The following is a 24,444-nucleotide window of genomic DNA, read 5'->3' as shown; positions in this document are numbered from 1 at the left end:
TTGGTTAGTACTATGGCGCAGGAACGTCTTATCAAAAATACTGTATATTGCTTAAATTTCTATTACTGTAATGTTATATAAAAATATACCTGTGAGTGTGTGGTTTGCCAACTACTGAACCTTCTGTTCAATCTTGAGACTCACCGAGTCTGATCTGAATCCAACGGACAGTTTATCAGTTTTAGCTCAACTCAGCTTGGCTTTTTTTTTACTTCTCCATTGGCGACAGTACCTGGTGCTTGAGTACCTGCTCTGGCGAGGTTCTAAGCAAGCTGAGCCGATACTAAAATGGGTCGTCAACAGACTGCTGGCCACTGATTCGTCAGAGAGTGTTGTCACTAGAAGAGTCATAATGGAAAACGATGTTCCTGATATCAAACCAAGTAGTGCTAGAAACTGTATAATGGAATGAGTGTTTGATACCCTGATTCTGACATGCAATTGTGACCATGGCCATTGTGTGTGACTTCACCTGACCCAAACCTGATTCCATTTCGTCTCAAAAATTGAGTCCAAACTCGGTCACAAACCTTGAGTCCAGTGTGGATGATATTAATCTATCATCAAGTGATGTTCAAAAATATTATTTTTTTTCTAACCATTAAATGAATGCTGCAGTGTGAAGATTATAAATATAAGTGTCTACATGTGACTTTCTAGGTTAGCAATGTTTTGAGCAACCATCACCCAAAGTTACACACTGCAGCTTTAATGTCTGTATTTTCTAGAGACGCATCACTGCCCAAAGTTGTCATTAAAGCACACAGTTGGTTTTTTTCTAAAATTCACTGGGTCCATCTGTCTGTCCCATTCCGTGTCTCCGTGTGTGCGGACACAAATATGGAGCCTGTATTCTCTCTACCCTTGTGAATTATAGTAGGTGTCACTCAGCACATTGTATTCCAAGGCAGGGAGAGGTGATATATGACTCACTGCTGCTATTCTCTCTCCCCTCAGACAAACCTGGAACCCCCCACCCTAGCAATCAAAGATAAAGCTCTACCAATACAATATCAGCTGAGTGCAAAGTTATGAACAGGATTGGATTTTTATTACTCTGACCCCTTTTTGGGATGGAGTGAAAAGTGTTGCTATTGTAGGACACAAGGTTGCCTTTTGACACGTTATGAGGAAAAACGATAAACACAATGATGCCGACCCTGACAGAAATGTCAAGATTGTGATTCATATCTCGATAGAAACAGACAAAAAATACAAGATTACAAGAGGACACACTCTGTAACGGCTTTTATTTTGCTTTATTTGAAGTGCTATTTTCTCCGCTTTAATTTGCTGCTTAGGTCTGTTTTTTATTGTAATTGGCACAGTTTATATTATGATTACAGTTTTAAACTTTTGTCTCGTTTCGAGGCTGCATACTTTAACACCTTGCCAGGCCCTTTGATATTTTTATCGGTAATGTTAATTATAAAGAATTAAACTAAACTCGTATAACCTCAGTTGTTATATCCTGTTGTGGCCGGTCTGGATTGAGTCATGAGGCGCTGCAAAAGTATTTAGTCGTTCATTAGTTAAGCAGATGTTGGCGTCGGAAAAAATAAAAATAAATCATATCTGCTGTGTCTCAGCTGACAATGTGACATTCACTACTAACGCCTGCGAGTGGAAAGTGTGGGCGTGTGTGTGTGTGTGTGTGTGTCTCCTGTCACACAACCCCATCCTCTGCCCCTCGTCCTGCTCTTCACCCTCCATTCCCCTCGGCTGCATGTGATTCAGGAACATTTGCGACCAACATCTAAAAGTCAGTCGTGCAGACGGTCGAACACATACATGCAAATGTGAGATTTCAAACTAGAGTCTTCGTACAGTTCTTGAAGTTTATAGGCTTGTTAAAACTTGCCTCAGGCAGAATCTGAGGATACAGAAACATTATGTCTCTATAAACGCACGTATAGGCTTAAAAAAAGGAAATTCTATCAGTTATAAATGCTAAGTCAGCATTACAAGTTAATAAATTAAGTCAATTGCAACGTTACAGTAAATTTGATAACGTGCATGTAGAATTGAGTGCTTGAAGAATATGATTCCATCAGGAAAATAAATATTGAAGGTCAAGCACCATTTCATTTAACTCCTTTATACACACTGGACACTTTGTTTGTTACAGCTGATTTGTTTGCTGGAAGTCAAGTTTAATCAGGTACACGTAATAAGCTCAAAGAAGGACTGTTTGACTCATTCATATGTTCTGCCCCTTCAAATTCAGACTAAACATGTCAGAAACCGACTGAGCCACGGACTTCATTTAAAAAAAAGAAGAAGAAAAAGAATGAAAGAATCCTCCTCTGAACCTCTCCGTGCAATTGAATATTTATTGTTTTAATGTGTCTCGTCAGCTCACCCAGTTCCATACATAAACATTAAGAGGCACTTGCCTCATATGGAATGGAAGTAGAAATCCAGGACAGGGCTGTTGTTTTCCAAGGCCTGCAAATCTGTGCCATCTGTAGTCACATAACTCGTCATACCGAGGCTTTCATTCATTACAGAACGTCAACAAAGCTGTGTCTATACATCAGCCCCTGCACGGCTGATGTGTACTATTTAATATAAAGATAGAAAAGGGGAAATTAGTGCAGCGCTAAGCTTTGTTCCCGAAGAATCATTTGATGCATCTCAGAGAACCAGAGTCGTACTGGTTTTGACAATCAGCTAAAACTTTAGTCAGCGAAATTTGCCCCTACCTCACAAGCTGCTGTTGTGAGCTCGCAGGGAGGCCGTGTGTGTGAGCATGAAGCTCTCCGTACACTGCTGACTGCTGGAAGACGGTGACCTCCGGGGCGAACGCTGGAACCGGCTCCTTCTGTTGAAGTAGCTGCCAGCCGACCAGGAGCGCTTGTGCTTCCGCAGGTACTCCTTGTAGTTCTTGGTGAGCAGCGTGTAGAGGAAGGGGTTGATGCAGCTGTTGGAGTACGTCAGACACGTGGTCAGGTAGTTGATGTTGCGCTTGGCTTCGGCGGAGAGCGACAGCGTCGGGTAGAACTGGAACAGCAGCTGCCAGATCCAGAACGGCAGGAAGCACGCCCAGAAGAGGAGCACGATGGTGAAGATCAGGTACAACACCTTGAGAAGGAGAGGACCAAAGAGAGATGGACCAGTTATGAGGTTCCACAGCAGTCTGTTAAACATTGGCCTCTTCAAAGGTGCAGTGTGTAACATTTAATGGAAGAAGTGCACTTCTGCTGCTTTTAGATCACACAATTTTTTCTTTTACAGTCTTTTAATAGATCAGCTGTCCAAAAGATTTGTTCAAAAACTTAAAATGTACACCCAAATTTGAGCCGGGTCACTGGGCTTCTTCTCTGAGAAGTCAGAAGTGAATCAAGCATAAACATTCAACCACTAAAACTCAATTTTTCTGCTCAGGAATGCAAGCACATAAACTATAATTTGACATCTTATTCAAGAAATAATAATGTGTTTTACTAGGGTTTTTCAGTGCTTCTGTAGATAACAATAATTGTACTTAAGCATTAAAAATATCATTTGGGTCAAAAAGCTTCTTCATACTGGTGTATTAATCATCGCAGAAACATTAAAAATGAAAATAACCAATGATAGCTGTGGCATAAACCTCATATTGAGTGCACTTTTTGTATTTCAGACTTAAAGCACATGATAAAAACAAGTATATCTTTATTCACTCACATTTGAAGACACGTTTTGCCATTTAAAAAACAGATATTAAGAGATAAAAAAACACATTGCATAGGGCTCTACATTTGTCACATTGTTAATCACAGTCATAACATGGAACTGACCTTTGGCCCTGCTATGAAGGAAATTGGATGAGCTTTTGTCTCAGCATGAGCGGAGAGCAACCAGGGAATGAAAAATAAAATATCTGCGTCAGCAGAAGGAGGGATTGTTAGTGGAATAGTTCAAGCAGATAGCCAAACACTCTTTACTGGCATCCGGTCATCAGCCGTGTTGACACGGTTGTTGACAAAACTGTGCCAGGGAAACAGAAGCTTTGAGAAAGAATGCCATTATAGCCTATGAGCGACATGATACAGGGCCCCCACCCTCAGGAGTCGCTGCACTCTCCATGAGGATTATGACAGAATCAGTTTTTATGAGTGAAAGGTCTGTGGTTCTTTGTACATTTGGGCTTCCAGTGCAAATATGAGGTTTCGCCAGCCGGATTAGCCTGTATCCTCCTTCTGCTGAATGGCAGCTTGTGCAATGAAAAGGTCAAGTGTGGTGCAACCACCAAGGAACCAAAAGAATCATAACCAATGACAACACTGCAGACTGTCCTCTCTCTAATCAGTGGCGATTTCTCTAAGACAACAAGGACAGTTCAGTTTAGTTTCCTCTAAAATGTTATCAGATATTTACTGTGTTGTATTTACATTTCAATACTAAACGTGTCACTAGTTTGTTCAGAATAAGCTGTTTATTTTCGTATTCCCATGACAGCCTCTGCATTAAAACCACTTGAAGCTCGGCTTCAACTGTTCTCTATGGGATGGCACAGAATTATTATTTTTTTTGGACAAATTGGCAAAATGCGGCAAAATCCAGGTCACTTCCAGGGAAGCTCAGCTTCCACGACAGTAGGTGGAAGGATGGGCGGGAGTGGACGCTGGGCTTCTACACAATGATTAGAGGAACTGTCTGTCTGATTGACAGCGTTGTATAAACCTTTTTGGAAGGGAATTCTGTGGATAAACAGCTGCTCGTTATTGTGTTATTTGCTCAGGATATAGACCATTTTCGTTTGTACGAAATTGATTATAGCATTTCAGTTTCACCTAATTATCACTTCCTTCTTTGTAGTTGTTTGTTTGCAGAATTTATGTAAGAATAAATTCACATCTCGATATACCAACTCACCAGATATTGTACTAGAGCAGCCTTTTTCCAAACTTAGCAATTGAAATTGAGAATATTGTTTGCACAAAACCTTTCATGACAACTGTATGCTTTCCTATTCACCACCTGAAAAACAATTGCTTTGTAGTAACAGTGTATGGAAACATGTGTCTCAAATCCAATGGCTTGACTTAATTTCTTCTGATCAGTATGTTTTTTTAAGGGTCACTGGTGTCAATCTCAGCTGAGATTGCCAGTCCATCACAGAGCCTTATAGAGACAAACAACCATCCACTCTAACACTCACACCTATGGTCAAATTAAAGTGTCCAATTGGCCTGATCCCCAAATCTGAATGAATTTTTGGACTGTGGGAGGAAACTGGAGAACCTGTTGGAAACCCATGCACACACAGGAAGAACATGTAGAATGGCCCTTGTTCCGACCTGGTTGCAAACTTGGGTCTTCTCGATTTAGAAAACATAATATTTATCTTTAAATTATATTATACAGCCCACCAGGGGGCCATGGCCCACACTTTAAGCATCACTGCCACATGAACCTTATCTTAACCCTAAATCAGAGAGAAGGATAAGTTGTTGTATAGGTCAACAACTTCTTAACTTTTTATGCCTGAGCTCATGTATTTTTATTTTTTTACCCCCACAGTATTACGTAAGTAATTCTTTTTAAGCCCAGTGTGTTTTCACTTACCGTAACCAAACTATTCCTGTTCCTAAACCAAACCAAATGTTGTCGGGGGAAACAGTTGAATTTATGATGAACTCCTGCTCGTTCCGGTGCCAAGGGTCTTAAGAAATGAACATCTCTATCAGTTTAGAAGAACAAGTGTCTTGTTGTTGAACTCGGAAGACTTCATTTCAGAGAAGTTGTCATACAAAGCTGAGCACATATACACACATGAATGAAACCATAAAACTCTGTTAAAGAAACATCACTCACCTTTTGATTGGGGAGTTTCTTGGTCTGTTTGAAGGTCTCCGTCTGTGAAACCCAGTAGGTGCGTGCGAGCTGAGTGTAGAGAAAGCCGATGATCAGTCCTGGAGCAACGATGCTAGTACAAAACAGGAAGGAGATGTAAACCTTGTAGGAGAGTCGGGACAGGGTGGACTGACACATGGCCTTGGTGCCCACCGTCATGAGCTGGATGCTCACAACCATCGGCAGAGTCAGAATAAGAGAGGCCGCCCACACCAGCAGAGCGATGGCCTTCCGGTAGCTTTTAGACCGCTTCACCGTGTCGAGTGGCTTGAGCACGGCAAAGTAGCGCTCCGTGCTCATGATGGTCAGCGTGAAGATGCTGGCGTGCATGGTCAGGAAGTCCATGCTGATCAGAATCCGGCAGCCCGTGTTCCCGAAGTACCACTCCTTCAGGAAGTGTGTGCAGACGATGAAGGGGATGGTGAGCAGGTACAGCAGGTCGGCCAGAGCCAAGTTTATAATGTAGATGTACATGGACGCCGCCGTCCTCATGGACTGGCACATGACCACCAAGGTGTAGATGTTCCCCGAGACGCCGACGAGGCACATGATGGAGAGGATGGTGCCGATGGTGAAGGTGGCGGCGGTGTCCTCGTGAGCGCTCACCGGGGGGTCAGTGGCATTGGTGCCCCTTTCTGAGAGGACTCGCACAGGCTCCATGGACACGGTGGTCATTTCTGTGACGTGTGAGAACAGAAATGACACAGTAATCAGCTCTATTCTTTATACATGGACTTGCCCTTGAACGATCATGTCACTTGGGTGGCTCTCGATGGGTAAATGACGACGTTTTGTTGATTACTGTGGCGTGTTTGAGTTATTTCAACTTTTCTTTTGATGAAACACATCTATCCAAGTATCTGTTTGCCGAGGTGCAGTCTCAGATTGAACCAAAGAAACAGCCGCGCCAATATAATCCAACCCACGTACAGCATGCACGTGTACAGAGGCTGCACAACCTCTGCCAAGTCGTTCACGATATTGGACAGCTTCTGAAACGGTGTCTTTTTGTGCGACACGCTGATTAAAGGACAGACATTAAGAAGCACAATCCAGAAGTTGGCATTTTAATGACTTAATACTGACAAGATGAACAGTTTTAAAGTATTTCCGATTGGTGCAAGAGCTGTAGTTATTGGGTCATTTCTTTTTTTATCAGCTGAATATCTGAAGGCTGACGCATCATCACACACTGACATTGTGCAGACAGACGTACAGAGTGTTTGTACATAAAAAAGCCAAAGGCCGACTGTTCAGGGTTGGTTCAACTGTTGTAGGAACACTTAGTAATAACTCACGCTTGTCCAAACTAGTACTTAGGTGACAGAGACTGAGTGGAGACTCATTTGAGTTGTTGCAAAATCACCAGGGGGCAGAGATGAAATCGGGAGAGGTCGTTAAACCATTTCAGTCCTCATTAACAGACTCGTCTGGTATGTGCTCTGATAACCTCAACAATCTTAATTGTAAGAAGTGAACGGGAACATGAAGTCTTACCTGAGCTGCCTCCCTGGATCGAGGGATCGTTCAACACTCGGCTGCACGTCCATCAGCCATGCTTTGTCTCACTTTGCTCCTCCAAGAAAAAGAAAAAAAACTTCACATGCACTGCAAATATTTCACACTCCATAAAAACACCAACATATTGCCACGGGGTGTCTGGGAGACGAAACACGCGCGCAGGTGGAATCAAAGGAGAAGAGAAAAGAGAGAATCAATATCCAGAAGACTCGAGAAGAAGAGGGGAAAATAAAAAAAAAAGAGACATCCACTACAACAGAAATCGCTCCATTGCTGAAGAGTCTCTCAACAGTTAATGAACCTGTCCAAAGAGTCTCGGTTCAGTGGAGAGGTGCAGTGTCCGCAGCCTCAAAGTTGTCTCCTCTCCCCATCCCTCGCACCTTGGTAGCATCCACACACACACTTGATGTAAGCTGTGACATCAGCAGCTGAGGAATTAAATTCAGAGTGGAAAAATGCAAAAAGAAAAAAAAGAGAAAAAGACAGAACAACCTCAGAGGAACGGTGATGATGAGTGAGTGTAGTGAGGCTACAGCTGGTTACGGAGAATCCCCCCCTGTGACTGAAGGAGAGTAAGAGAGAGAGAGAGAGTGCCTGAGGTAGACGAGGAGGGAGAGCAAGAATGAGGGAGAGGGAGAGAGGGGAGCATGCTGCTGTTGCTGCTGAGGCACTCTCACTCAAAAGCCCAAAGTGGGAGGGGGAAGGCAGCGGGAATGGGTGAGGGAGTTATGCAGGAAATGTGTTCTGCACGCTCTCTCTCTCTCTCTCTCTCCCCCCTGTGCCATCTATTTCCATGCAACGGGGGCGTGTGCCACAAACTGATATGCAACACTGGGACTTGAGACAGAACAACCCTACTGACACACACACACACATACACACACACACACATAAATCAAAACAGACAGCCAACTCTGCCCATTCAATTCAGCGCAGGGTCCACAGTATCCATTATTTTAAATGGATGGTAGCAAAGTCAATGTCACACACACACACACACACACACACACACCATCATCAAACATCATCTGCTGCAGGAGGCTGAGCCAACGTAAATAATGTCTTTGGCCTCGTCGCAGCTCAAACACGCAACAGACAATGTGTTTTGTTCACAGAAAAGGAGTGTTTATGGCTTTTGTTTGGGCTTTTGAATCTGAATTATTCTGACGACGAGGACAACGTCGTAACATTATGAGAATAAAGTCGTAATATTATGATATTTTGTATGGTTAATTCAATTTTAAAATTGAATTGCGCTGTGTGTTTCTCATGCTGCAGTTGATCGTCTTTGCTTGATTAATAATGACTTTATTCTCATAACACTACAATTTTATTCTCATAATATTACAACTTTATTCTCATAATATTACAACTTTATTCTTATAATATTACAACTTTATTCTTATACTATTACGACTTTATTCTCATAATATTACTACTTTATTCTCATAATATTACAACTTTATTCTCATAATATTACAACTTTATTCTTATACTATTACGTCTTTATTATCATAATATTACGACTTTATTCTCATAATATTACGTCTTTATTCTCGTAATATTACAACTTTATTCTTATACTATTACGACTTTATTCTCGTAATATATCCACTTTATTCTCGTAATATTATGACTTTATTCTCGTAATATATCCACTTTATTCTCGTAATATTTCCACTTTATTCTCGTAATATTATGACTTTATTATAAGGATTAAACATTTGTTTCTTTTCAGTTTGGTCCTAATCCTCCGTCGGGCTGAAGGTCACTTCACATCTTAAATGAGAAGATAAATCAAACACACAGAAGTTAGGATGAATTAAAACAGACAAATTAAAAAAGTTAAAGATGAAATGAAAAGGACAAGACCGACACAGTTGGTGGAGTTTAAAATAGTGAAAAAGATGAGGCGATAGTGGAGCTAGCTTCACTGTACACTTGTTCATTTCTGTGTGAAACAGCCGACAGAGAGAATTAAAACCTTACATTACAGTTCAGGTGTTTATTGAAGGATTTCATTTTTAATATTGACTTCACTCCTGAATGGGAAAGTGTCACAACCACCGAACATCAAGGTATTACAATCTAATTTCTTCTCTAATATTAACTTACTGCTCATATGCAGCTTGGAAAGCCACTTTAATTTTCCATTTTTTTACATCAAAGACAAACTGAGAGTGTTTGTAGATAAAAGGAAAATCATTTGGCCTGAAAATATAAAATGTTTTCTGTGACCCTGAAGAAAATGCATTCGATTCATGTTCATCAAGTTAAGCAAAGAAATCCGACCAAACAAATCAGACGTGACGCCACGTAGGAAAAAAATATCTGATCTATAAATGCTCTGATTTGTTATTGTCAGCAGGACGGCAGCATAAAGAGTCTTTCTCAGTGGGCAGCTTGTAATTACAGTCAATTCAGCCTGATGTGATTGCAGCTTTATCCTCCTGTTCTGTCTGTCATTGGCTGCTTATCTAATCACGGTTGGCCTCCAGGCGATCAGATCACACGCAGAACACAGACACACTCAGGCAGGCCTTTTATGCTCCTGTGTTTACAGCCGTGACCTTTTAACCTCACGGGTCAGAAAGTCACTTATGACAATGAAGCCTCTTTGTTTTTTGGAGTCAATACGCTCACGCCGATAGAGTGCCACTGCATCCATGCAGTATTCATGAAACTGGACCCGGATGATAAATGGCTGATAAAAAGATGCTCGGGGAGCACGAGTGAGGCACAAATCTTCCTGACGGCACTCGCTTTTATGGCTCCATTAAATGCCAAAATATTCCTGTCAGAGTTAAGCAGCATGCAAGTTGTTGTCGACAACGTAAACAGGCCCAGAAGCTGTTAAAAAAAAAAACCAACATCGACCACCGTGTTCTCAGGGAAAAAGTGTGTTTACAGGTTTATTTTTTCTGTATCTGGAGTTTGTGTGTGTGGGATCTTATCATCGCAGAGGTCAGGTTGCTCCTGGTGTGTGTCAAATGTGTTTTTTTTGAGGTCGTCCTTGGTTGGATGCGATTAGAAGCGATCAGAGGGCGCGGAGCGCTGATGAGCAGCTATTACATTAAGATAAACTGGACGCTTACACAGTAAATGATGCAGTTTGAGAACTGTTTGTCATTGACTCCCTCTGTCATTTACATAACTTTACATAATGACACAAACCTCATTACACACATGCGACACATTGCACTGACTTCAAAAACCTTAATCTAACCACAATTACAATGTTATCCCTGTACATTTCCACTAACAAACCAAGTGAGGTTCACCTGTCCTCGTCATTCACCTGTCCTCGTCATTCACCTGTCCCTGTCATTCAACTGTCCTCATCATTCACCTGTCCCCATCATTCACCTGTCCTCATCATTCACCTGTCCTCGCCATTCACCTGTCCCGCCATTCACCTGTCCCCATGTCATTCACCTGTCCCCATCATTCACCTGTCCCCATCATTCACCTGTTCCCATCATTCACCTGTCCCCATCATTCACTTGTCCCCATCATCCATCTGTCCTCATCATTCACTTGTCCCCACCATTCACCTGTCCTCATTATTCACTCACCTGTCCTCATTCATTTCCAGTTTCTGGTGCATGAATGTATTCTTTTACTCAAAAACGGATGTGATTTAAAATGTAGTGAAGTTCCAAAAAATATACTTAACTAAAATTCCAAATTTTAAAAATGACTTTGTAAAGTACAAGAACACTAAAAAAACAAACAAACAAACAAACAAAAAACTCTATTATTACAGTAACACGCGTAAATGTAATTACTTCTTTGTCTTTGTCGCTGTGGTCCCTGAAAACACGTGTGCAAATTAACCTCAGAACCGAGAGGTTGACAAAAAACAAGGTAGTTTTGAGGAGAAAAATTACACAAAAACTTCACAGTACTGAGTCTATTACAGTTTATTTCAAGAACTCTTCCCAAAAGAATTCACACTTGTGTGGCCTTTGTTCCACTGAACCCAGATCATTCCCCCTATAAACCTGTCTGCAGTACTATTACGCATCATTGTTAACAAGTGTGTTTATTAAACACACCAGATATGGAACCAGTTGCTGTGGAGCATGTCTTACGTGTCTCAGCTGCTCAGTAAACCCCTTCACTTGATCACATTAGCCTTAAGCCTCTGCTACTGTAAATAGCAATTGGACTGAATGCGTAAGTGCGTCTTCAAAGAGCGCGCCGCGGCGTTCACATGCAGTCGATGTCGGCGTGTGAGCGTGTGTTTTAAGTGACAGGTGCTCATGTGCCGCCTGACGATGCGAGTGCACACATGACATTTGTCATTTGTTCCGCGGATGAAAGGACGAGAGGAGGAGACAGTGATGAGGAGGAGATGTGTGAACAATGGAGGAACACGGATGCAACAAAGAAGTCAAACTCAACACACGTTTAAGAGTGAAGGCATAAAGAGATAAAAAGGAGGAAAAAAAATAACATTAATTAGCCGTGGATTCCTTAATGATAAAGTTTCCACCTCGCTCAAGTATAAAAGATAATGTGATAATCAAGACTTTTCTTTTTCTTTGCATTCAGGCGCTTTTCATGCAAAATTCTAATCCATGGGAATTCACTTACTTACTAGGCTCTGTTTGCGATTTCAATAAAAGTAAATCATCATCCTTCCATTCATTCATTCACTCATCACATTAATCTGTGCAATCGTAATCTGTTCAACACGGAGTATAAGGGCCACATGAGAAAAGAATTGAAATAAAAAACAGAACAACATGAATTCTGAGAATAAAATCAGAATTCTATCTATTCTATTTTTTTCAAATTTTTTTATATATATATTTTGTTTATAATATATCTGCAGCAGCCAAAAATATCTTAATAGTAGTTGTGACACTTTTACCATTTGTCTTCTTATATTTATCACGTTGTTATTATATGTTATTTTATTGCCTCTTCTGTTCCTATTTCTACTCTTTGATCGATTCTTATTTTCTACCTCTGACCTTCAGCGGCTGCAAACAAGTCAATTTCCCCCAGTGTGGGATCAATAAAATCTAATCTAATCTAATCTAATCAAGCGATACATCAATTCCATTATCCTATCAATGGGACAACGGGAAACAAATGTCCATTTACAATACCATTCTATATAGTCAATTTCCCATAATATCTTTGGATTATGGGAGGAAGTAACTGTAGAAAACACACACACACAATAAGAAATGAACAACCTTGCCCACTTAAACCAAGAGCTCTAAAAAACAAAAGTCTGAAAACATGTAGTACTTAAGTTATATCGGTTATAATACACTGATGTATTGTATGTATGTCAACCATTTTCATTTTTACAGTGTAGCTTTAAGCCTTTAAGCTTTAAACAATGAACTGGACATATTGTTTCCATCTTTCCGTGTTTCCATACATTGATTTATTTGTGGGCAGCTCACCACGTATTGATTTAACCCCCCCCCACACACACACACACACACACACACACACACACTCACCACATTTCTCTGTCTCTCAGATATACGCACAAACACTGTGATAAACAACCCTGGATGTCACAGTCAGACTGAAGAAAAACTAACAAACTGGCCGTGGTGCCGCCTACATGTTTACTGATGGTGGTTGTAAAAAATGAGATGCACAGATACATGTTAATATCAGATATATGAACATGAGTCATTTGTTGAGACTGTAAAAGACCAGTCAGCCCATGTTTATGTGTGTTTTGGAGGGAGGTTGAATTATTCCAATTTGCCTTAACGTTTAGGTCCAGGGTATAAACTTTGAAACATTACATGAGTGTATAACTGCTTTATTATTGCTTTATACTTAGTTTCCATAGCTTTAGATAAACCCTTTATTTGCACACTATGTTAGTATTTGGCCACGATCTTAACGCTGCAGCATACCAAGATGTTTCTTTTTACAATGCTACGGTGACGGCCCTTTTCTATTCCAGCATGACTGTGTCCCAGTGCACAAAGCAAGGACATGGTTTGAGTTTGGTGTAGAAGAGCTTGCCTGGGCCGCACAGAGCACTGACCCTGAACCCCATGGAGCACCTTTGTGATGAACTGAGGAACAGAGATTGTGAGCCAGGCCTTCTCGTCCAACATCAGTGCCTCAACTCATAAATGCTCTCTTAATCTTGAGAAGTATTTCCAAGAAGAGTGGTAGCAGTTACAGCTGCAAAAGGAAAGGAACAACCCTTGACGGTCATGTTTGTTGCCCCGAGTTTTCAGTTTCCAGAAGACGGCACTGATGCAGCATCATGAATGCAAGCTGCTGCGTAAAAGAAGAACAAGGTTAAAGCATAAACCACTGAAGAAGACGGAGGACAGAGAGAGAGTTTGTTAGAAGTTGTTATATCCTTTCTGCTATTTGAGGGACACAGTAGTTTCCTGTCGCACTGAAGAAAGACAAAAAGAACTCCAGGGAACTCTCTGCTTAACGATTAATTAAAATTCCTTTTATTAGAATTTTCCCCGATAAAGGAGTAAAACCGTACCACTACGTCAAAGGCCTTTGAATTCCTTGAATTGGCAAACCAAACAGTGAACCTAAGTCAAGTCCAAGAAGTTCTCCTACCATGAGTTTTAAAGACCAGTCGTGTCAGCCGTGTTGATCCACTTCATGACGTCGTAAACCCTTGTCCAACAACCTCACGTGGACTGAAGACCACACAGCTGATTTCTGCCCCCATTCGGCAAACAATCGTCCATGATTCACTTCATCTGGGAAATATCACTCGCTCACAGTTGAGTATGACTGTGTGACTGTGCCCTAAGCCACAAAAGTCGTTTTCGCACGGAACAGCCAAGTGGACATTTAATATTTAATATCGTCAAGCTTTTCCCCCTTGATGATGAATTTCCATGGCTTTGTTTCCTCCCCCCCTCACACACGCTCTCTTCTTTGTGGTGGTGTGTGTGTGTGTGTGTGTTCAATACTTTTCACTGACACACAATGGAAAAAAGTATAAAGATGGTGCATGAGAGTTTGAACTTCACGACAAGTTAGTTAAAAGTGAACAAGTCAGATTCCACTTTAGGCACGTCTGCTTCTCTTTGTGGGGAGTGTTACAGCTTCGTTACCGGGTTGGACTTATTGACCTCTTCAAAGCTGCTTTCTGCACAAAAGAAAAAGAGTCAGAAACGGCGGCGGCAGCGGCAGGAGGAGAAGACGAGAGCTGGAGTTACGCGTCAGCTTCAGTTAAGACGTCAATCCTCCTACATGGACCAGTCACTGTGAGGACGTACTTCCTCACACACACACACGTCTAAAAGCACCGCTGTCAGCTCATTGTGTCCTCATCATTCCTCCAGGTTGAAAACGCAGCGCATTGTTTGGTTTTCCACATCTGCAGCCCATCACAATGCAAATCGTTCAGTACACACAACACAAAGGCTTCATTGAAATGCAAAGTCAGGGCACGTCAGTAATTCAGCCCCAGGTACAGATTCACCCGGCTTCATCAGAGACACCTTGGGATGTATGCATGGATTTAGAAGCATGAGAACGTCACATTATTACACACGTCTCCAACGGTCTGTGCGGCACAGTCTCAGTTCTGCTCATTTAACAGATACATCAAAAAAAGTGTGTTCAATTTGTTTAAAATTGGACGAAGAAGTTATAGTTGTGTCAAACCAGGGGAATTACACTCTAGATTATCTGGTCCAGTTTTTTGCCTTATTTCTTGTTTAAAATTAAGAATTTTATGACCCATTTCCCATTTCATTTCATTTCCATTTATTTGCAGTACTATCAGACCTGACTGTTGCCGCCGTCTGTACTTGTAATGTCTCCAGGCGACGTGAGGTCGAATCACGGACACACTGAGAACTACAGAGAGTCGAGTGAAGCCGATACAGATTTAATTGTGTGAACGTTTTCTTACACACTTCTTTTTTGAAAAGAAAACTTTTGCCTGTTGAACAGCGGAAAGGGGCGCCGCATATCCTCTGTTTTTCCTGATACACATTTTGGTCGTGGGCCACACGGCAGTGTAGTGGTTAGCACTTTCGCTTTGCAGCGAGAAGACCCGGGTTCGAGCCCCGGTTGGAACAAGGGCCTTTCTGCATGGAGTTTGCATGTTCTCCCCGTGTGTGTGTGGGTTCTCTCCGGGTACTCCGGCTTCCTCCCACAGTCCAAAAACATGCAATGTGGGGATTAGGTGAATTGGACACTCTAAATTGACCGTAGGAGTGAGTGTGAGAGTGAATGGTTGTTTGTCTCTAGTTGTGTGTGGCCCTGCGATGGACTGGCGAACTGTCCAGGGTGTACCCCGCCTATCGCCCGATGTAGCTGAGATTGGCACAGCACCCCCCTCTGGTGGAGGATAAAGCGGTTAGATGATGACTGACTGACTGACATTTTGGTCGTTGAAGGCACATGTGTGACACTTCTGTCACGGCGTTTCAGAAGAAGACAAACGAAGCTCAGAGACACCGAGCTGCTCTGGACCCACTGACTTTCACCACTAATGGACACAACCACAGTGCGACATTTACTTGATGAGTTAAGCTGTTTGTGTCTGCGTGTATACAGACAGTGATAATCACAGAGGAGGCGAAGTGTTTCAATTCATTTGCTGGTGAATGACCATGACTTGATTGGCACAGTACACACACACACACACACACACACACACAGAGCGTGGTGAGAGAAAGAAAGAGAAGCCTCTTCATTTCCACACTCAGATCCCTGGCTCTATGCCTACGTGTCCCTGGGCATGACATTTAACCCCGCCGCAGTGCCAGCACTGTGTGAACTGCAGTGACGACGAGCAGAGTGATAGAAGACTGTTGTGAGTGAAGAATCAGCGACTTTGATTTAAAAAGTGCTCACAGTACCTGAAATTGGATTGGGATTGACATTGAAGCTTGGTTGTACTCTGGTGGCTTATTTTAAATTGCTTTACTGTTATTGCACAAACAAATTTCCCCTCGAGGGCTGTGAATGAGTGAGTGAATGGGTGAATGGCAACACTGTAGTGTAAAGTGCTTTGAGTGGTCATCAAAACAAGAAAAGCTCTCTATAAATACTGTTGCAACACACACACACACACACACACGTTTGCTAAAACCAGGTCCTAAGGTATTTTAAGGAGGCGACCGAACGTAAGGACCAGCCAAAATGTCCTCACTCTCTATGGCAGTGGTCAGCAATTAGTGGCCCGTGGGCCAAAACTGGCCCACCAGCATCAGTATCTGGCCCAGCAGACGATTGAACAAATATTAATATTAAATAATACTCTTTTGCGTTTCAATTAATTATTTGCTACAAGTATTTGTCTTCATAACAAGCTGCTAATTAACGTCAATGTCGACAAAAAATGTGGCCCCTCTACCGCATTTACTTGCTGATCCCTGAAGTTTACCCTAACCCTAAAATGCAGGTCTTAACCCTCAAAAAGGCCATTTTTAAGGAGGCGAACGAACGCGAGGACCAACCAAAATGTCCCCACTTTCCCCAAAATGTCCTCAATCTCTATGGTTTTTTGATCCACACAGAGACACCCATACAGGAACACTCTCACAAACTCAGGCTGGACAATGAGAGATGGAGGCTATTGGTGGTAAAGCAAACCAAACAGCTCTACAGTAACTTGAGGAAGACAGAACTATCTGTGAGAACCATCTGTACGTGTGCTGCACTGGCATCAAGGTGCATTTAAAGATTCCTTAATGAACTCGGCAAGAAATCCTGTTGTGGAACAAGAGAAGACCGGATTGATATTCCTGTGTAACAGCCTGAAACAATAAGACAGAATCCTGCAGAGACTCCTTCTAGAGCCACACTGCCCTCTAGCTCCTTCTCCTCCGACCGTCCTCTCTTCCACCTTCCTCTCCTCTTTTGTTTGTTTTTTGTTTTGATTTTTTTTAATAGAAAAGACATCCATTCATCTTACTTTTCCCCTTCGAATATGCGTTCACATATTCTGGTAAAACTCAGTATTTAGATTCAAACGTACTCGTGACAACCAAAAGAGTAGTTTTATGTATTATGGTCTGTATTTATATAGAGCTTTTCTAGTCTTGATGAGCTGCTTTACACTACAGTTTTCACCCATTCACACGCTGCAACATGGGGTTAAGTATCTTGCTCAAGGACATATGTGCCAGGAATAGAACCCACAACCTCCCTGTTGAAAGACAAATCGCCCTACCACTGAGCCACCATGGCTCAAGAAAATTACCTTTCACTACTTGAAGTGACTACTTTCTAGTACTACTTCTACCAAAGTCTTTTTCTGGTAAGATACTTGTACTTTTACTCAAGTATCCCTTTTATGTACTTTATACTGACGATTGTCTTGCATTATATTGATTATCACAGAATCGTTGGATCGTGATATCATTGGTATCGTGAACCATGTATCGTGTATTTCAACTCTATTACAGACGTTCAGAGGATGAATCCCTATAATAACTATATGATGAATAGAAATATCTCAACAGACAAACTCTAATACAGATCGTCATGGTTGTCAGATGTTGTATCCCAATTATTTGCAAGATGTAAGTTTTTTTTTTGCTCAGTAGTGCCACCATGAGGTTGACTGTTGTAGTTCCAGATTAAATGTGTTGGGGGACAAATAAGTGGAAGTGGCATATCATAATTTCAGCTATTTCAACACTTAAATCTACAGCAAATATTGTGTTATCGTTCAGACGTTTGCATTTAGCTCATGTCGGGGTACTTTCTCGCTCGGCTGCAACAGTTTTCAGCCTCTTTATAGTGTTTTTTTTCCCCCTCCACACTAAATCACTTGAATATCTCTTCTAATACAGCCAGAGATGGGCTTTCAATGAGGAACAGATTATTGCCTGCCAGCTGCTGCCCCTACAATAACGCATTACCAAGGAGCTTTCTTGGACGCGACGGTGAAATAACAAAATGAATGTCAATCGAATAAACCTCCGTCTTGTCATCGTCGCCGTCGTCTGCTCCTTCGATTGTGTGGTGGCCACCGCGTCGCTCGCCATCCGTTTTACAGCCAGACATCGGATCCAAATAATCATTCAAGCTCTTTAGAGTGTTGTCGCTCTGCAAAAACGACACTAATGCACCCTCTTTAACACGGGCGTCGGTGCCAGCGCGGCGACCTGCTGCCAGGCGTTTCTGACAGGAGAGTCTGGTTCGTGGCAGCGAGAGGGAAGTGGTCTGGAAACTGGAAAGTCTTGTCTTTTCGACAGAAAGTTCCAGCCAGACAAATAAAGAGCCAGATGCTCCGAGTGTGAGAGAGGCGGCAAGAAATGAAGACAGATGGTGAAATATGGAGCGAAGTCATGCAAGAACACGATTTTATCTCCGGCGCTCAGCGTTAATTCTCCCACAGTGCTTATGTTCTAATGTGATGGGGTGTTTTTTTTTAAACTAGATTGAAGTCTTGACCTAATTTACACTTCAGAAAAAAAATTGACATTTAAAACTTAATGACTATTAAGTGCAATCACAAGAACTCCAGCTCATGTCTGTGGTTGTTTGGTGGGGAAACTGATGCTGTGCAACGGACGGAATTTTACACTGGAGGACTTAGTTAATGCTGTGAAGCCTGTGGTGGGTGTTTAATAGAAAAATGGAAGTACAAATACAGCGATTCCATTTAACTCAAACTGAAGAGTGCACGTTGAAATCAGAAAATCCTCTGAGCTCCAGCCAAACTTTAAATCCCGACTCTGATCAAGACACGAGACTAGGATGAATAATTCCCATATACTGTATGTTATTGTTTTCATGCTTTCTTTTTTGCATGTAAGAAAGGGAGGCATTTCCTTTTTTTCTTTCTTTTTTTTTTCCTGACGGCCTGAACACGCCCCAAAAGTCACAGCAACTGCATTAATCCTGGTGAACATTTACGTCTGATAGTGGTTCAGAGAATGTGCTTCAAATATTGATAGTGGGAGGGGCTAAAAAACTTCTATTAGGTCATCTGGTGTCAAGTTTAACGTACGTGAACAAAAGTTAGCCAATTTTGCACCATAAAAAAATTACAATTGAAGTTGGGCCTCCCGGGGTCCCTTTTGCCCCGGCCCCTCAAAATCCAATGAAGCACCCCTGTTCACAGCACAGTCTCATCCATTACCCAACGGAATGTTTTTTGGCCTCATGTGGAGAAACATGGTCAGCGTGTTCTCTCCTGCAGAACATTATGTTACAGTCAAGATCCTTTTCATCGATCTTCCCCCCAAAACTTTTCAAATGTTTTTAGCTAAACTAAATAACAACAGTGACCTCTGACCACCAAACCAGGTCACACTTGAGTCAAGACCGTCACTCGTTGCATTCTTGAGATAATGTGTTCACGAGGTCACAAACATGTTTTCTTGTGGGTCATTAAAATGTCATTTGTCTCCTATCTAATGTCCAGATGTAATGAAAGTTCCTCCTGGGACGCCTAAAATAATAGAATGTCTTGTCTCAACGACCTTGACATCTTGACCTTTGCCTACTGTAATCTAAATAAATATCTGTGTGAAAAGTGTCCACAAAGCAGTTTAATATTTGTGCCCATTCATTCAGCGTCTAATTTAAAAAATCCTCCCGCGGTGTGATGTGCTCTCGAAATAGAAAGTGTAATCTGTTTGCCAGTTGGCGAGTCGGTGATGCACGTGTCCGAGCTGCAGACGACAGGTTGTGCGAGGTCAGCGATTGCATTAACACAAATCTGTCAACGTGGAAAGCTCGATGGAGTCACACGAGCGCCGATGGCGGAACACACTGAAGTTTGCAGGCAGCATTTCTGCACGTACTCGTCGCAGTCAAGCGCGACTTGAGCTGGACATTTTTAAGACGCACTGTGATGCACTGTTGCGTCACAGCATGAGGGAAGTCGATTTGACTTGTGAAGAGACTCTGAATTGACTTGAGTTAGTGTGAATACTTTGTGTGACTGTCTTTTTAAACGTGGCTACATTAAACTGAACCATTTGAGACGAATGGTGACTCATTTGACTTGAAGTCGCGTCGCTTACGGAGCGATTGCTCATTATTTGGAAGTGAGTTTCTCGAAGCACCCTCTCAGTTCACATCAGAATCACAATAATGATTCAACAAAAATAAATAATACTGATCAGAAGAAGAAAAGAAACAGGAGGAGTTTACATCTAGCAATGATGAGCCTGTGCTTTGTCATTTTACTGAATAAAAAGAAAGAGATACTTAGGTAGAGCCACTGAAGAACGCTTATTATGTACATGTACAGTACATGTATACATAATAGTATGAGGACCATAAATGACATTATAATAAATAAAATAATCAATTCATGAATAAATGAATTAACGGATACAATAATACATTAATAAATAAATGAAAGCTGAACATGAAAACAACATTTTCAAGTGTTAATGTTACATTTCTTCACTGCATTTATTTATTTTTTGTTTTAATTATTTTTATTCATTCATTAATTTGTTTCCGTATTTATTATTTCATGTATTCATTAACATTGATTGATTGAGTCATTCATTCATTCATGCAAAATCAAGAGGACACTTTTTCTCACGGATGTGACAAGTTCATGTTGTTGCTCATCTTCTGTCATCGTCTCATATCTCACGTCGTCTTGTCTCATTTACGCTCAACTCGTCTCCTCGTGTCGTATGACATCTTATCCTTGTCTTCGCTCATGATGTTTTCATACCAACGATGAGGAAATCTGACTTTTCATGCGTTCATAAGGACACTTGTGATACAGGTCTGAAATGCTCATCTTAAAAAACACAGAAGCATGAATGTCTCCCCTGTGTGTTGACCCTGCGACGGACCGCTGACCTGTCCACTGTGCACCCGCACGCTCGGGGCCTATTCTAGCGTCTCGTTCTGCGACCATCAAAAGATAAGCGATAGCAAATGAATGAATGAATCTTGAAAATAAGGACTATAATAAAAGTCCCATTCCAAAACTATTTCCAGCCTCACAAAAGACATGCGAGTGTGTGACAATGTTGAATGGAGCGCGTTATAAATGACGGCGTTCCTGAGGAACATAAATGACTCTCATGAATCAAAAAAGCTTATTTTGACAGGTCATTTCTGTCAGATTATATATGATAGGTCAAGAAAAGACGGCTTTTCTCTTTCCCCCTTTTCCCTTTTCCTTTTCTCTGTCTCTCTCTTTCATTAAGTGGCTTCATAACTGTGGATTTAAAGCCAACACACACTGAGCTGCGACGCTGCTAAAGACTGTGGCGCCTCAGTGATGGTGTTAAAAATAACATGTGTTTGCCATAGAAACACAGTAAATATCAATTTGGCTAGAAATGAAAAAAGTAGGCGCACTAGGTGTTTTTAATTATTCTTATTGATATTGTTATTGTTCTTGTTATAGATCGAAGGTGTTTGACGTGTACTATGAATATTTAGGCTTTAATCTGTCGAGAGATTTTCTGACTTAATATTACTTTCTAGTATTGTTATATACGATGGAGTATTAGAACCAACTGAAGAGAATAAAGAATATTTACACTTTCCAGAATAGTTGTAATAAATCAAAAAAATGAATTCATAATGTTATGAGAATAAAGTCGATATTAAAAATATCACAATATTATGAGAAAAAAGTAATAATATGAGAATAAAGTTTTTTTAATTATATATATATATATATATATATACACATATATATGTGTATATATATATATATATATATATATATATATATAATTATTTTCTTCAGTTTGGTTTAACATTAAATAAAATTATTGGAGAAATATTTCTGTCGTATTTTGTCACTTTTTCTGTTTCTATTGCTTTTTTTATTCATATTTATCTGTAATTGCGGTGTTCCACGACCCTTTGTGCTACTTTGTCAGTATCATTTTCCCTTATCCTGCCTTGTCTTATCTTAGTACACTAAGTATACTATGATATTTACTTTTGAAAGGAAAACCGAGCGATTGACAATTTAAATGTTTACTTGACAGAAGAGATGACAAAAGTGAGAAGAGGTGAGATGGATTTGAAGATTGTAGTAAAATATTTATTATGCTCTATATTAAGTGAGCCTAAATTCACCCTTTCATAACAAACAACAAACACACATACACCCCAAAAAGAGAGTTGGTCATTTATGTATGGGAGCAAATCACCAAAATGGACGTCATAATTCCAAATGGTCGACTTCCTGTTGAGTTGAGGCCATGGTTCTGATTGACTTGTCTTTAACATCTTCCCACCAAGTTTCAGGAAATTCTGTGAAAATCAATTTTTCCCTCTGTTTTCACCTTAGGGGGGCGCTCTGGAGCCCTTGAGCGACGCACAGGTCTGAGAACTATGCCAATATTGCATTTTCGCCAGACCTGACCTCCGTGCAAAGTTTTTATTTACATTAACCCCCTTTAAAAATGACACAGAATAATATATTCACATGAATTTGGTTCGGCCCGTTCAGCCACTAAATAGAAACAAACTTCCTTCTCACTTTCTTGTAAAGGTTTGACGTCGTGTGATCAGAATACCTCGTCCTCTAATTACCGGACTTCTTTTCATTTTGTTCTCGTCTAAATGAGCTACAGGTGTTATGTAAATATAGCTGCTGTTCCAGGAAGGTCTAACTGTGGCAATTTGGAATAATTACACATTCACAGGAAGTGAGGGGGGGGGATATCCCCTGGCAGGTTGTGTGTATGTGTGTGTGTGACAAAAACAAGGTGTTTTTGCCATTATTTATATATTTTTATCATTATTTTTTTTTCTCTCTGTCTCCGTCCCACAGCTGTCCTTTTGTTTGACGACGATATGGCAAATTTTCTGTTGAGAATTATCTGACTGTACGCTATTATTGCTGTAGAAAAGTAAGTAATTAGACAGTCTTTACTTGAGTAAATGTACAAGCATCTTCTTTGTCTTTTTCTTAGTATTCTTCTTCATATTCTTCGTATATTTCGTATCCTTCTTTGTATATTTCGTATTCTTCTTCTTCATATTCTTCCACTTTTTCTTCTTCTTCTTCTTCTTCTTCCGTGTTGGATGTTTAATGTGTTGGATGTTTAATGCAACGTTCCCCCGACGAATGCACTTAGCGTTTTTACTTTTCACCGATATAAAACCACAAAGTGCTTTCCAGTGAAATATTTACACAAATTAACAAAAAAAAGTCTATTAAAAATGAAAGTAAATAAAAACAATAAAACAAAATAAAAGAGATAAAAGGATACAATAAGAGCAGCTAAATGCCTTTTAGAACCCAAAAGGGTAACAGGCATTAATAGGTGAGGGTTAGATGACCTAAGGGGGAGAGTTGGACAGTGTGGGACAAGGACGTCAGTCTCTCTAAAAGTTTAAACCAAGTTTTAAATTATGGATATGGGTGGCCATTAATAATGAAAAGCCGAGATCCTGCATTTCAGAGGGATTGACAGTGTTTTACAGTTGACTGACTTTAACAGGAACAAAAAGAACATTACAAGAATCTAAAGGACAAGAAATGAACGCATGAACAATCACGTCTAACCCAACGTAAGTCAAAAAGATTTGTTTCCTGTTCCTGTTTGAATGGGGTTTTTTATAACTAAAATAAGGTAATAATATCAGGATTTTCAGCTCCTTGAATGTGAGTAATTCCTGATTTCTTTGCTTCATGTAACAAAAGAAATCATTCAAAGTGAATAATTGTGTTCATTTCTGGTTTTTGGGGGAAACACTGATAGTTTCATCATTTTATGACATTTTTTGGACCAAACAACGAATCGATCTTTTAGGGAAAGTAAACAACAGACGCAGACTTTACAGTACAGTACATTCCAGCGTTTAAAAGGTGACACCTTTTGTTTCAAAGTTCGTCCAAGTCATAATCACAGAAAAAAGCTCATTTGCAGCCGTTTATTTCTCAGCCGAAAGTTTCAGTCCTTCACCTTTCTGTGACCCCTTCTTCTACAGCAGCTTTACACGCTGCTATAACCGGCCGAGAACACTGACTCACGAGGGAAGGAATTCTTTTCTTTTTTTTTTTTGTTTCTTATGTAAAGACGGTCCACGGGCAATAACCTGGAACACTCTTGAGAACTCGTGACAGGTGGGTTATGCTGTTCAGGTGTGATATGCGCCGTCTGCGTGTGGACGACTGTGTCGAGGTGTCCGTCCCCA

General features: G+C 40.8%; 1 protein-coding gene across 2 annotated transcripts in view; it reads right to left on the bottom strand.

Moving 5' to 3' along the window:
* LOC122758828 (urotensin-2 receptor) overlaps positions 1-7,962 on the bottom strand; it is a 42,388-nt gene extending 34,426 nt beyond the window's left edge. The window contains exons 1-3 of one of the 2 annotated variants that reach the window (XM_044013162.1): positions 7,339-7,962; positions 5,803-6,518; positions 2,706-3,084 (exon numbers count right to left, since the gene is read on the bottom strand). In XM_044013162.1, coding sequence (XP_043869097.1) covers positions 2,707-3,084; positions 5,803-6,516 — 1,092 coding nt within the window. In that variant the 5' untranslated portion in view covers positions 6,517-6,518; positions 7,339-7,962 and the 3' untranslated portion in view covers position 2,706. Of the gene's footprint in view, positions 1-2,313; positions 3,085-5,802; positions 6,519-7,338 lie in introns of those variants that run through there. The other variant, XM_044013163.1, reaches the window with a different exon arrangement.
* Between the last annotated feature and the right edge of the window lie 16,482 nt (positions 7,963-24,444).

The sequence above is a fragment of the Solea senegalensis genome, linkage group LG18, assembly GCF_019176455.1.
Source record: "Solea senegalensis isolate Sse05_10M linkage group LG18, IFAPA_SoseM_1, whole genome shotgun sequence".
NCBI lineage: Eukaryota > Metazoa > Chordata > Actinopteri > Pleuronectiformes > Soleidae > Solea > Solea senegalensis.
Note: the sequence above shows the minus strand (reverse complement) of the source record. Positions and strands in the feature narration are given on the sequence as shown.